The 11,830-nt window shown below is 38.4% G+C and overlaps 1 protein-coding gene across 1 annotated transcript; it reads left to right on the forward strand.

Annotated features, from left to right (window-relative positions):
• Positions 1 to 167: 167 nt before the first annotated feature.
• LOC306880578 (tau-tubulin kinase 2-like) lies at positions 168 to 11,652 on the forward strand. Its single transcript, XM_079434191.1, has 15 exons — positions 168 to 378; positions 2,077 to 2,217; positions 3,087 to 3,234; positions 3,424 to 3,497; positions 3,615 to 3,755; positions 3,885 to 3,989; positions 4,531 to 4,596; positions 4,726 to 4,818; positions 4,890 to 5,015; positions 5,101 to 5,258; positions 5,355 to 5,550; positions 6,584 to 6,795; positions 6,885 to 7,338; positions 8,317 to 8,936; positions 9,827 to 11,652. The coding sequence occupies exons 2-15, from the start codon at positions 2,149 to 2,151 to the stop codon at positions 10,143 to 10,145; spliced, it is 2,781 nt and encodes a 926-aa protein (XP_079290317.1). The 5' UTR covers positions 168 to 378; positions 2,077 to 2,148; the 3' UTR covers positions 10,146 to 11,652.
• Positions 11,653 to 11,830: the final 178 nt, after the last annotated feature.

The raw sequence follows: 11,830 nt of genomic DNA on the forward strand, positions 1-11,830 counted from the left end.
AGAACGGTAGTTAAATGCAACTGTGCATAAGGGATACGAAGAGATAGATTTAGTAATGTATTAGTAAATGTTGAGTCCGTATTAAATTATGTTAACAACAGATGTAAATATTATATTATTAATTCATGTGATGATTATTCCATCAAACCCATTCAAAGAGATGTGACGTCACACATAGGTCCGCTCGCGCAGTCATCGCTGCCGCCGCTGCTGTTGTTGTGAGAAGTGAGGCAAATAACGCGAACTTCAGTCGTTATTTTGTGTTTCAAAACGTTATGGGATTATCATGTCCAACATTTTATATCATCATGGCCTATAGAACAAAAAAAGATGTTTTAAAGTCTTCGGAAACATCTTGGACCGCCGCTGCAGACGGAGGTAATGAACACACCGAGTCCCTGAATGAACGCGTGCTGTCCGTTTAGCGAGCTAACGTTAGTCCGCATTATTACAGCTGTCATAACATTGCGTTGCCGTTGTGTAACCTGGCAACCGTATGTTCAATACTAGCTGTATGTTGCGGTGGCGTTTTTCAGTTTGGCTAATTAGCTGGCGCGGTGTCGCTTCACTGCGCTTTTTGGTTTTAGTGATTTGGCTCTGGCTGATGATTTAGCTTTAGCTAGCCTGTGTCCTATGATTCCCTCTGTTATCACTGGATGCGGAAAGGACAGAGAACGCCTCAACCAACATCTACAAGACAGCCGCAGTTTTCAGCATAGCTTGTGGATGTTAGCATACATCTTGAGTAACACAGCCAGCTAATAAAGACATGTAACAAGCCATCTGCAGCCATCCTTAGGATGATCCTCATTAAAAGCAGTAAGTTACTGCATGCAGCTAGTATGGCAGTTGCTTTGGACTGTCATCAGTTCGGACTGATAGTATTGCTAATACAGTACAGATTTAATGATTTATGATTGAGTAAAAAGCCTTTTAATAGCGTTGAGTCCTTTTTAAGACACAAGCAATAATTTGGTATATTTTAAACTATTATGTTTTTGTGCTCAAATTCAAATTTATTCAAATGTAAAATCTACAGGTAAATTGTTATATGCAAAGTAACAAGCATGCATGCATAATTATACATATAAAAATAAACACAAAGCAACAAAACTATATATATATATATATATATATGCATACATATATAAAACACAAAACATTTTATGGTACGAAATTTTAATTGTTTTACATGTGTATATATCTTTTAGACATTCTAGATTTATTACTAAAACAGTTTTGTGTGTGTCAAAATGTTAGTAATTAGTAAAATAATATATATATTTTAATTGTCACTACACCATATAAATGTGCACCAATTAACGAAATTCATAATTCACCAACACTGCAGTCAAATAATGACAGTATAAGACCTTGACAGTGTATGCAATAAGTTTAAAACACACAACATGCATGCATGTTCATAATATACACAAAAATATATATTGCTCAAGATAATGCATATATTTACCACTCCAACAGATGTGTACATGACTTGCAGAATGTTTCATCTGGCCTCTTGGCAAATATTAATGATTGCATTTTTATTTTTATCATTGACATCAAACAGAGCCAAGGTTCTCTGTCTTCCAACTAAGCATGCATATAAGATAGTATTTTGTAGTCTTTATGATGTAGATTTACAGATTATGTTTCCCTGAGTCACTGTTTTGCAGATATAGTGAATTTTATTCTTGTTTCAGGCCTACAGTAAGCCTGTTCCTTAAGGATTTGACTGTATTTAGCTCCTTTAGTTTCTGCAGCCTAGCAGTTACAGTCATAAAAAGAATCAGGACAGGTTCTTATACAGATCTTACCTATTATACTCAAAAGACAACCTTAGGACAGGTCAGATCCATGTAGTGTGGATGCCTTCACAGATGGCCTTCTTAAGTATATGGATGGAGCCAATAAAATGCAGTTTTCATTATTTTTGTCTTGTCTACAGCCTTGTTGGTAAATCTCCCTTATGTCTGCAAACGTCTCTAGAGCCTTTAATTTCTGATGTAACCGTGCAGGTCCAACTAAATGAAGCATTTTTAAAATCTACAGATCTGTTTTTTCTCATCTTTTCAGCGAGGACCCGAGCTCACTGATGTGAGGTGTAGATCTTCTCTGAGTGTGCTCAGTCCACTCTTGAGCCTCAGGATGAGTGGGTCCGGGGAGCATACTGATATCTTGGCTGTTGGGAGCATGGTCCGGGAGCGATGGAGAGTGGTGAGTTGTTTTGAAGGTGCTGTATTTAGGAGGACAATGCTTCAGGACTATTCAAATACTGTTAGTTTTGTAGAGATGTTCTGATAGCTGTCAGATTCTTTAATGTAAACTTTCACTCAGGCAAGGAGTTTTATTTTCTTTTGAGCTCAGTCAAATGATATACTGCAGGTGTGTTGAGCAGTGCTGACATCAGCACAGAAAACTATACAGCATGCTGACAAATAGTCACAAGACACAGCATTTTATTTTATGACAAAAGTGAAATTTTTTCAAGACCGTATTTCATGCCTGAACAGAACATCTGTTCCCTGACACAAGTTTGAAAGCTGTCTACTCAATTATAGCAGGAAAAAATATATACAGTACATTACTGTTCAAAGGTTTGGGGTCAAAATGTTTTTTTTCCTTTTTGACTTTTTTTTTTTTTTTTATTCAGCGATGATGTATCAAATTGATCAAAAGTGACATAAATGCTGTTCTTTTGCACTTTGTATTCATCAAAGAATCCTAAGAAGCAAAATGTATCACAGATTCCACAAAAATATAAAGCTGCACGATTGTTTTCAACATTATTATAATAAGAAATGTTTCTTGAGCACCAAATCAGCAAATCAGAATTATTTCTGAAAGATTATGTGACACTGAAGACTGAAGTAACGGCTGCTGAAAATGAAACTTGGTCATCACAGGAATACATTTTAAAGTATATTACTGATGATTACTGATAATATTTTGCAATATTACTGTGATTTTAATAAATAAATGCAACCTTGGTGAGCATAAGAGATTTCCAAAAATATTAAGAAATCTTATTGGCCAAAACGTTTTGCACAGTAGTCATTCATTAAAAATGTCTCTTTCCTAACTAGGTGAAGAAAATTGGTGGGGGTGGTTTTGGTGAGATATATGAAGTCCTGGACCAGGTGAGCCAAGTCAATGTGGCTCTGAAAGTGGAGTCTGCCCAGCAACCCAAACAGGTCCTTAAGATGGAAGTAGCCGTTTTGAAAAGACTTCAGGGTAAAAATGAACATAAGATATTTAAGATACTCATTAATGTATATAATTTTTTTTCTTTGAGCAGTCATTGTGCACTGTGTTTGCTACTCTATGGGCAATCATACATTTCCAAACACAAGGGGAATATTACTTAAAAATATATATGGATTTGTATAACATTAACTGTTTTTGCTTTGATCCATTTCATAGGTAAAGACCATGTTTGTCGTTTTGTTGGCTGTGGACGCAATGACCGCTTCAACTATGTGGTTATGGAGCTTCAGGTAGGGCATCAAATGATTTATTCTTGTTTCTAAATTTTTGGATGTTATCGCAACTCAAAGTAACACAACAGCCCTGATTTCAGTCACCTGAAGTGATGTTTGTCCATTGATCTGCAGGGAAGGAACTTGGCAGACCTTCGACGCAACATGAGCCGCGGCACCTTCAGCATCTCCACCACACTCAGGCTGGGCCGACAAATCTTAGAAGCCATCGAGAGCATCCACTCTGTGGGCTTCCTGCACAGAGACATCAAACCCGTAAGAGTGCTGTACAGAGTCTGCTCTCTCACAGACAGCCCTGTGCCTAAAAGCACATGTTTAACAGGGCCTCATTATTCCTTTTTAGACTGAATAAACTAGTCATTAATCTTTTTTTCTCTCAAATAGTCTAACTTCGCAATGGGTCGACTTGCCACTACGTGCCGAACCTGTTATATGCTTGATTTTGGGTTGGCACGCCAATTTACAAACTCATGTCAAGAAGTCCGTCCAGTAAGTAATCACAGAAGTCTTTTAAAGCTTATGTTTATTAAATTTCATATTAGTGTTACTAAAATGGACAGTTCACCCCAAAATGAAAATTCAGTCATTTACTCACAATTTTTCCAAACTTCTTTGACTATATTTCTTCGGTGGAGCACAAAAGTAGAAATTTCAAGCAATTACTGAAGAACTGCTTTTTGCAAATACAGTGCTTAGGGACTGAAGATTTCAAGATTGAAAAAGGACACAAAGTCATACAGCACCAAATTTAAATCGTAATTCATATTTCATGAGAAAAGTAGTGATGTACAATTTGTGAACGAATGGATCTTTTAAATATGTTTTTTTTTATCAGTTGATCTGGTTCACAAAATTTAATTTTAATAAGAATAAACGTCTCAAACTCTCATGAGTGTACCAAAAAAGGGAAGTCAAGATTTTTAAAAGAAAATTGATGTCTCAATTTTTACAGAATTTTCATTTTTGGGTAAATTATTCTGGTAATGTGTTTCTGTATGTTTACTTATGTCTTCTCTTTTTTTGTCTAAAGCCTCGTCCAGTGGCAGGATTCAGAGGAACCGTTCGTTATGCTTCAGTTAATGCTCACAAGAATAAGGTAACTTCTCTCTCTTGCATTCTCAAGCCAATGGCAGATGCCGGTCAGGTTTCTTATACATAGCAGGTCATGTTACTTATTCATATTTCACTAAAATGCACATCTTTTATTTGTAATTTTTTTTTAAAGGAAATGGGTCGACATGATGACCTGTGGTCTTTATTTTATATGCTTGTGGAATTCATGGTGGGTCAGCTACCCTGGAGAAAAATCAAAGATAAAGTAAGTTCTGCTCTGATCATAATTATCCATGGATAAGAGGTTTGCTGTTCTCAGTCCTGCCATCAATACAGGAACAGGTCGGAAATATGAAGGAGACATACAACCATCTCCTCATGCTCAAACAACTCCCAGATGAGTTTAGCATTTTTCTTGACCATATCTCCAACCTGGACTACTACACTAAACCGGATTATCAGGTACTGAACTTTCTTAGCCTTTCTTGACCATAGATTTTGTAAATGTAGACAATCACTAACACAATGCTCTCTCATTGTGTTGCAGCTCCTGATGTCAGTCTTTGACAACAGCATGAAGAACTACAATGTGGTGGAAAATGATCCGTATGACTGGGAAAGAACAGATTCAGAGGACACACTTAATGTTGGAACCCTGACAACTACAGCCCAGCAGTTGACTCGCCTCACACCGGCATATTTGGGGTAGATATCCAGCCTCTGCAGTGATTCAATGATATTATGAGTCTCTGTATAAACTGTTTGAAGTCTACATGGTTAAATGAATATATTTCCTTCCAGCATGGCCAATGCCTCTGTGATCCCAGGCGATCAGCAGCGTGAGAACACAGAAGACGTCCTTCAGGGTGAGCGCCTCAGTGAGGCTGATAATTGCACCCCCATCCCAATGCAGCCTGCACAGGGAGCGGATGTCTGGGAGGATATAGAGCATAGCCGTGACCGAAACCTCAACCACGTTCAGCCTCTAATCAGAAAGGTACTATTCATCACTCTGTTATTGACATTCCTGCAAACTTATCACTTCTCAGCGAAATGACTTGATACCTAATAAAGTGTTGTTACATTTACATTTATGCATTTAGCAGACGCTTTTATCCAAAGCGACTTACATTGCATTCAAGTTACAGTTTTTACATTTTATCAGCTCTTATCAGTGTTAATAAGCATAGCTGAATACAATTTATTTCATAAAACTTTTATTTATTTAATTGACACTGTTATCAACTCTGAACTGACTGGAGTTGGATAAAGACACTGTTGTCTTGTGTAAAGTAGCTTATAGCTGAATTTAACTTGTTTCATAATTTATGAACTTTACTGTTATTGAACTGAGCTGAACCAACAGTTAAATAGCTATGAGCTAAATAATGAGACTATTGTCTTTTTAGAGGTGCTTTACACCAAAATATGAATTCGACTCATATTTGATAAAGTTTGCATCATTGATTCTTTTATTTTCCTTTTTGTAACTAAATACTGCTTTGAAACAGCCTGTATTATGTAAAACACTATATTAATAAAGGTGACTTGACTTATACAGTGGTAACTGAGGAAACCAACATATTTCTGCTCTCCCACCTACTGTGAGAAAAATTTGCATTTTAATTTAGCCAATTTGTCATTTTGTTGACTGTCTGCTGTTTTTGTAGACCAAATATATATAATATACAACTGAAATGTTGGGTTTATCATTTCATAAAACTTTATTTTGTCAAAACTTGTATTATTTGAACTGAAAAATAGTTTAAATCATAGTTTTTATAGTCATTTTACAGTTTAGGATGGACATTGATGTTGTTTCAAAACAACGTTGCTACCTAAACAACATATAGTCCTATTCTAATACCAAACATTTCCAGAACAATTTCAATTGCTCCATTTTTTTTTTGTTTTTTTTGAAGATTTAAAAGAGTAGGCCTATTGTTACTTATACCCCACCCATCGCCTTTTTTGCCAGTCTGGAGTTTGCAAGTATAGTGTTTCAGTTGGAGCTTGTGTTTCTGATTCAGGTGGCCAGTGAGGAGGAGCGAAGCAAAGAGGGCAACCAGAGCCCCAACAGTGGCTCCATCCAGGGCTCTCCCAGACGTGTGCGCTCAGAGACCTTGCTCATTGACCGTGTTGCTCCTCTACTGAGAAGGATGCGCCATAGTCAAAGCATGGGGCTAGACAAAAGACTGACCCCTGAACCCAAACCCACCATTGAACGCTTCCTTGAGGCCTAGTCAGTAACAAAATCTTAATATTCTTCCTTGTAAATGTGAATTGGTCTCTAAAAACATCGTAACCACTTCACCTTCTTCATCTTATTAGTTTAGGGAAGCAACGTCCGGGTCTGCTCCAAGACAGGTCTGTCTGTCGGGTCGAGCAGGGCTCGTTGGAGGACGAGGAGGGTGCGGCCAGCAGCGGTTACGTTGCCGTCAACCTCAGCCCCGTCCCACAAGAGGGTGACTCACAGGAGTGGGTCCTAGTGGAGCTTGAGGGCGGTAGCGGTTCAGCAGGATCTAAACCGGATGAGGAGGAACGCTCAGGGATCTCACCACGCTCCTCCAGCCCCCTCGCCCTCCCTCGCACCTGGTCTGACCCCTTGCCTCAGCGCGCTAGCAGTCTGAGTGGTTCAGTAGAATTCCACACAGGCATCTGCCACACTGGACCTCCATTCGCCCGACTACCAGGTTTGCCTGGAGTGATAGCCCTTTCTGGATTAAGAAGACTGCCCACAGTACAGCCTGGGTCAGTGGTCCTAAGCAGGACTTATCTTGAGCAGGTCAGTTTCTGATGTTGATGTATTAGCATTTCTAATCAATTAAGGTCACATTGTGAGATATACAGCAGGAATTGTGCGACAACAATTATATTATGACAACATTCCTGGTCATTAATTTTTACATAATACTGTAATTATGTCATAAAATACAGTGATAGCCAAAATTGTTAGAACACCTGACAGATCTGAAAATAGCTACCTTTTTTGCCTCCAAAACATAATTTAATTTCATAATGTTCATGAAACATGCAGATGGTTGCTCTAAACACAACAAATATCAGATGAAGTGAGTCTTACTGTTATCCATTTTTAACTTTAATATTTTGGTATGTCCACGTTTTGCAGCAATTACAGCAGCACATCTCTCTGGCATAATGTCAATATATTTCCTGAGAACTTCAACGCTAATTCAACTCATGCCCTCTACAACTAAAGCCAAAGGCTTTCCTTTGAAAACTGCTCAATTTATTTTCCAACTTGCCCCAAATTTGGGTTTGAGGTCCGGACTTTGAGGGGGCCAGTCCATCATTTTCAATGTTCCAGCAGATTCCTTCCGTCGCAGGTAGTTCCAGAAATAGTTAGTTTTATGAGTATTATAATGGCCAATTCAACAGAAATAACTGAAACTTCTTAAATATGCCAAGTGTTCTAACAATTTTGGCCACCATTGTATGTTTGATTGTGTATTGAAAACTGTAGCAGTAAGCAGTGATTGTTTATGAGTGCACTGCAGTGGCTTCACTGCAACATTACTATGTCTTCTTCTATGTCTTATGGTCAGCAACTTGGATTTATACATTACTGTATATCAATAACATCAATAAACCGAAAGTGAAGCTGACACAAAGCTCCAAGCTCAGAAAATCTCACCAGAGCTCAGCAGATGATGATACCACTAAGAAAAACAAATATATAAGAGTTTATCCCTGCAGAACTCCATTTATAATGTCCTGTCTCTTAATGTTATTCCCCTCACAGTCATCCAAGGCAGTGCTACAGCCAGTTCAGTCTCAGCAGAAGACAGGAGACGGCTCTCAGCCTGACAATCCATCAGGCCCTGCAGAAAAAGAGCACAACCACGTGCCATCTATTTCACCCTCTAAAAGCCCTAACAAGCCAGATGAAAACATTATCTCTGTCAAGGCCTCTGACAAGGATGTGGAGAGCGACTCGGGCTGTCCTGACGTTGGGCCGCCTTCAACTCCCAACCAGGGTGAGATGACTGGACACAGTGTTGATGCAGCTCCGGCATCACCTTGTGAACTCTCACCCCGAACCAGTCGCATCCCCGTCCGTGACCCGGACTCTCCAACCCGTAGGGGTTTTCCAGCTCCACTTTCTCCGTCTCTGTCGCTGTCATGTGAGCACTTCCCCTCAGCGCTGCTGCGCGACAAGTTCACCTTCCCCACCGGTCCTCGAGGGTCAGACTGGCAGGTGGAGGAGCCACTCTCTCTGTCTTCCTCCTCAAGACCTGTGTCGAGCAAGAGTAAAATACCAAGACCCATAAGCCCCACACTAGTGCCGGATCAGCTGTCTGCACGATTTATTCCACGGCCGCCACCAGGCAAACCGCCCCTTCGCACAGGTGGCGAGAACAGGTGAGAGGAGCAAGAATGTATTAGAATAATGTACTAAGTTAGAAGGTTCCCTGTCTCAGTATATTGAATTGTATCTTTAAGGGCTGCACGCAAAAGCAAAACAACCATCATAGTCCACGAACACTCTTTTAAGCTGGTTCTTTCCAGAGTGAGCAATTTTTTAGTCAATTCAGAAACAAATGATTCTTACAAACCTTTCTTTTTAGTTAATCCAAGACATATGAGACGAACAGAGTTATCCAATTTACAAACATATGGCTATTATGAGCTGGACCATTTTAGTGAATCAAATATATTTCAGTGTGATCAGTGTAATTTGATTCATGAACAACTGATTCTTATGAACTTGTGCTCATTTTAGTGAATCAAAAACACAGAACAACCAGTGTAGTCTGATTCTTGAAATGGATGGCTTTGGTTCTTTTAATTAAGAGTTTTAAATAACTGGTTCTTTTAAGAAAATCAAAAACATACAGTGTGACCAATTTGTAGTCAATTCATGAACAAATGACTCTTACCTTGACTTACTAAAACCTGTTCTTTTAAGTGAATCCAAGACATACGAGACGAACAGGGTTGTCCAATTCACAAACAAATGACTCTTATGAACCCATTCTTTTTAGTGAATCAAAAACATACAGCACAGTGTAGTCTGATTTTTGAAATGGATGACTTTAGTTCTTTTTATGAAAAGTTTGAAATAGCTGGTTCTTTTAAGTGAATCAAAAACATACAACGTGACCAGTCTAATGTGATTCGCAAACAATCAACTCTCATTCTCACCTGGTTCTTTATAGTTAATCCAAAACAAGCAGCACAACCAATGTAGTCCAATTCCTAAATATACGTCTACATGATCAATGTGATATTGAATGTTATTGTCTATTCAGACGCAGACGCTACCGCATTCGTGCAAGCAGCACTGGTGACACGGACCTCTTGGACAACCTCTCTCAGCTCATGCAGGAGCGAGGGGGACTGGCCGTCAGCACCTCACGTTACCAACGTACCACCGCCTCCTCTCTGCAGCGTTCGTTAAGCTCCTCGCCTTCCCGTTTTGAGGGGGGTCACAGCCAGTCACCAAGTAGCTGCTCGGCCTCCCCGCCTCCTCGAATCAGTGACTTAACAGTAAATCACGGGTCAGGGTTCTGCCCCAGAGTCAGAGCAGGAAGTCCTGATAGCAAAACCACAACCAAAATGAGTAAATAAAGAGAAAAGCTTGTAACTGATGGCGTGAGTTGTCAGTAATTTGACAACCGGTTTCAAAAGTAGCTTTTACCGTTTGATGAACTGTAGCGGTTTTACAAGTGGTGATTTGATAAGTAGAGCGATAAAGGACCAGGTATTTGCCGGTTGGTTGTGATTACTTGAAAGCATCATGTTTTGGACATTTTTGAAAAACATGAAATATTAACATGCTAAATGTTCCAGTGACGCTGTGTAACTTTCTTCTAAACAAATTGCCCATTGCATTTCATTGCAATCAATTTTTTTTCTATATAGTTTGTGCCATATATTTTTTCTTTTTGGTATGTAAATTTTCTGTTTACTTTTTCATGTTTTTTGCACTTTCTGGTTTACATACCTTACATATGTCAGATTTTGAACATTAACTATCAGTTGCTATCAGTGAGAACGTTTGAAATCTGAAAACAATGGGGCTGCACTTAGTAACTCATTGTATTCTGTCAAACAGATGCATGTTTTGTAGGCACTAAAGATACTCTAGCCTTACATTTTCTATAATTTTTCTGTTTTTCAATCATTGGTCAAAGCATTTAAGGTTAAATGCTCATTTCAACAGATAGCTATCTATACAGTGTAATATCATTCACGTATAGGTACATCTGGTACGAGCAAGCATTTGTATATATGTATTTCAGGGAATGTATGTACTGTAAACTGTATCATCTATAGAATGTATTTATTTATTTATTGGCTGTGGTTACGTACCTGATGATGTAGCTTTATTACTTGCTACTGACTGAATTCGCCATCACATTAAGGGTCAGCAACCTTGCAATTGCTAAGTATAATCTCTTCCATGCCTGCAATATCATACTAACAATCCCTGTAAATAGTCACAACGTCAGTAAGAAACTTACCAATATATTGCAGTGAAACACTATAGACCCTTAAAGGAACTCTTGATTTAAACACTATAGTCCTATTACCATATTACTTGAATACATCAGCAAGAGTTGGCTGCTTATGCCAAGACGCTTCTGTGGTTTTTGGGACTGAATTCTCCATCATGGCTTTTATTGAAAGTTGTCTGAGGAGTGCGAGACCCATGTGATGTACAAATAAAGGGATTGTAGCTACCGAGTCATTACCATGACTTCATTGTGTGCTGTGAAGCTAGAATAGTTGTTTTGTTCTGGATCGTCTATTTTGTCCTCTGGAAGTACTTTTACTTTAAAAGCATCAGTATAGGCCCACAACTGTTGGTACGACGGATGGTTTATCTTAAGAATTGCACATAACCTGAACTGTGTATATAGATATAAATATATTAAGAAAAAGAAATTCCACATCATGCTTCATGTACTGTATTTTGTTAACAGACATTTCAATCATGCAAAAAAAGTTACCATGTTGGAATGTATATGTATTCATATCAATGGAATAAATAAGTACTCTTAAGTACTTGATGCTTGATATTGTGACAATATTATGCTGTCATTAGCTTAATAAACATAAAATGCATTGTTGGCAAAATCATTTCTACAGTAAACTCCATATTACAAGGAGCTCAGACCATTTTATAGCATTTTGACTGTAAGGGCTAAAGAGAAATGTTTTAATTATTTATGTGCCTTTTGCACATATAAATACTTTTAGAAGATTTGCAGCAGAATTGTTCAGTAAAAAACTGAACATATATTATTTTA

The sequence above is a fragment of the Barbus barbus genome (assembly GCF_936440315.1).
Source record: "Barbus barbus genome assembly, chromosome: 14".
Classification (NCBI taxonomy): Eukaryota; Metazoa; Chordata; class Actinopteri; order Cypriniformes; family Cyprinidae; genus Barbus; species Barbus barbus.

Bases quoted from the DNA above. Each gene is read 5' to 3' on its own strand.
- LOC306880578 (XM_079434191.1), top strand. From the start codon at position 2,149: ATGAGTGGGTCCGGGGAGCATACTGATATCTTGGCTGTTGGGAGCATG. The intron at 3,235-3,423 runs GTAAAAATGAAC...TCCATTTCATAG, and splicing joins CGTTTTGAAAAGACTTCAGG to GTAAAGACCATGTTTGTCGT. The intron at 3,498-3,614 runs GTAGGGCATCAA...ATTGATCTGCAG, and splicing joins ATGTGGTTATGGAGCTTCAG to GGAAGGAACTTGGCAGACCT.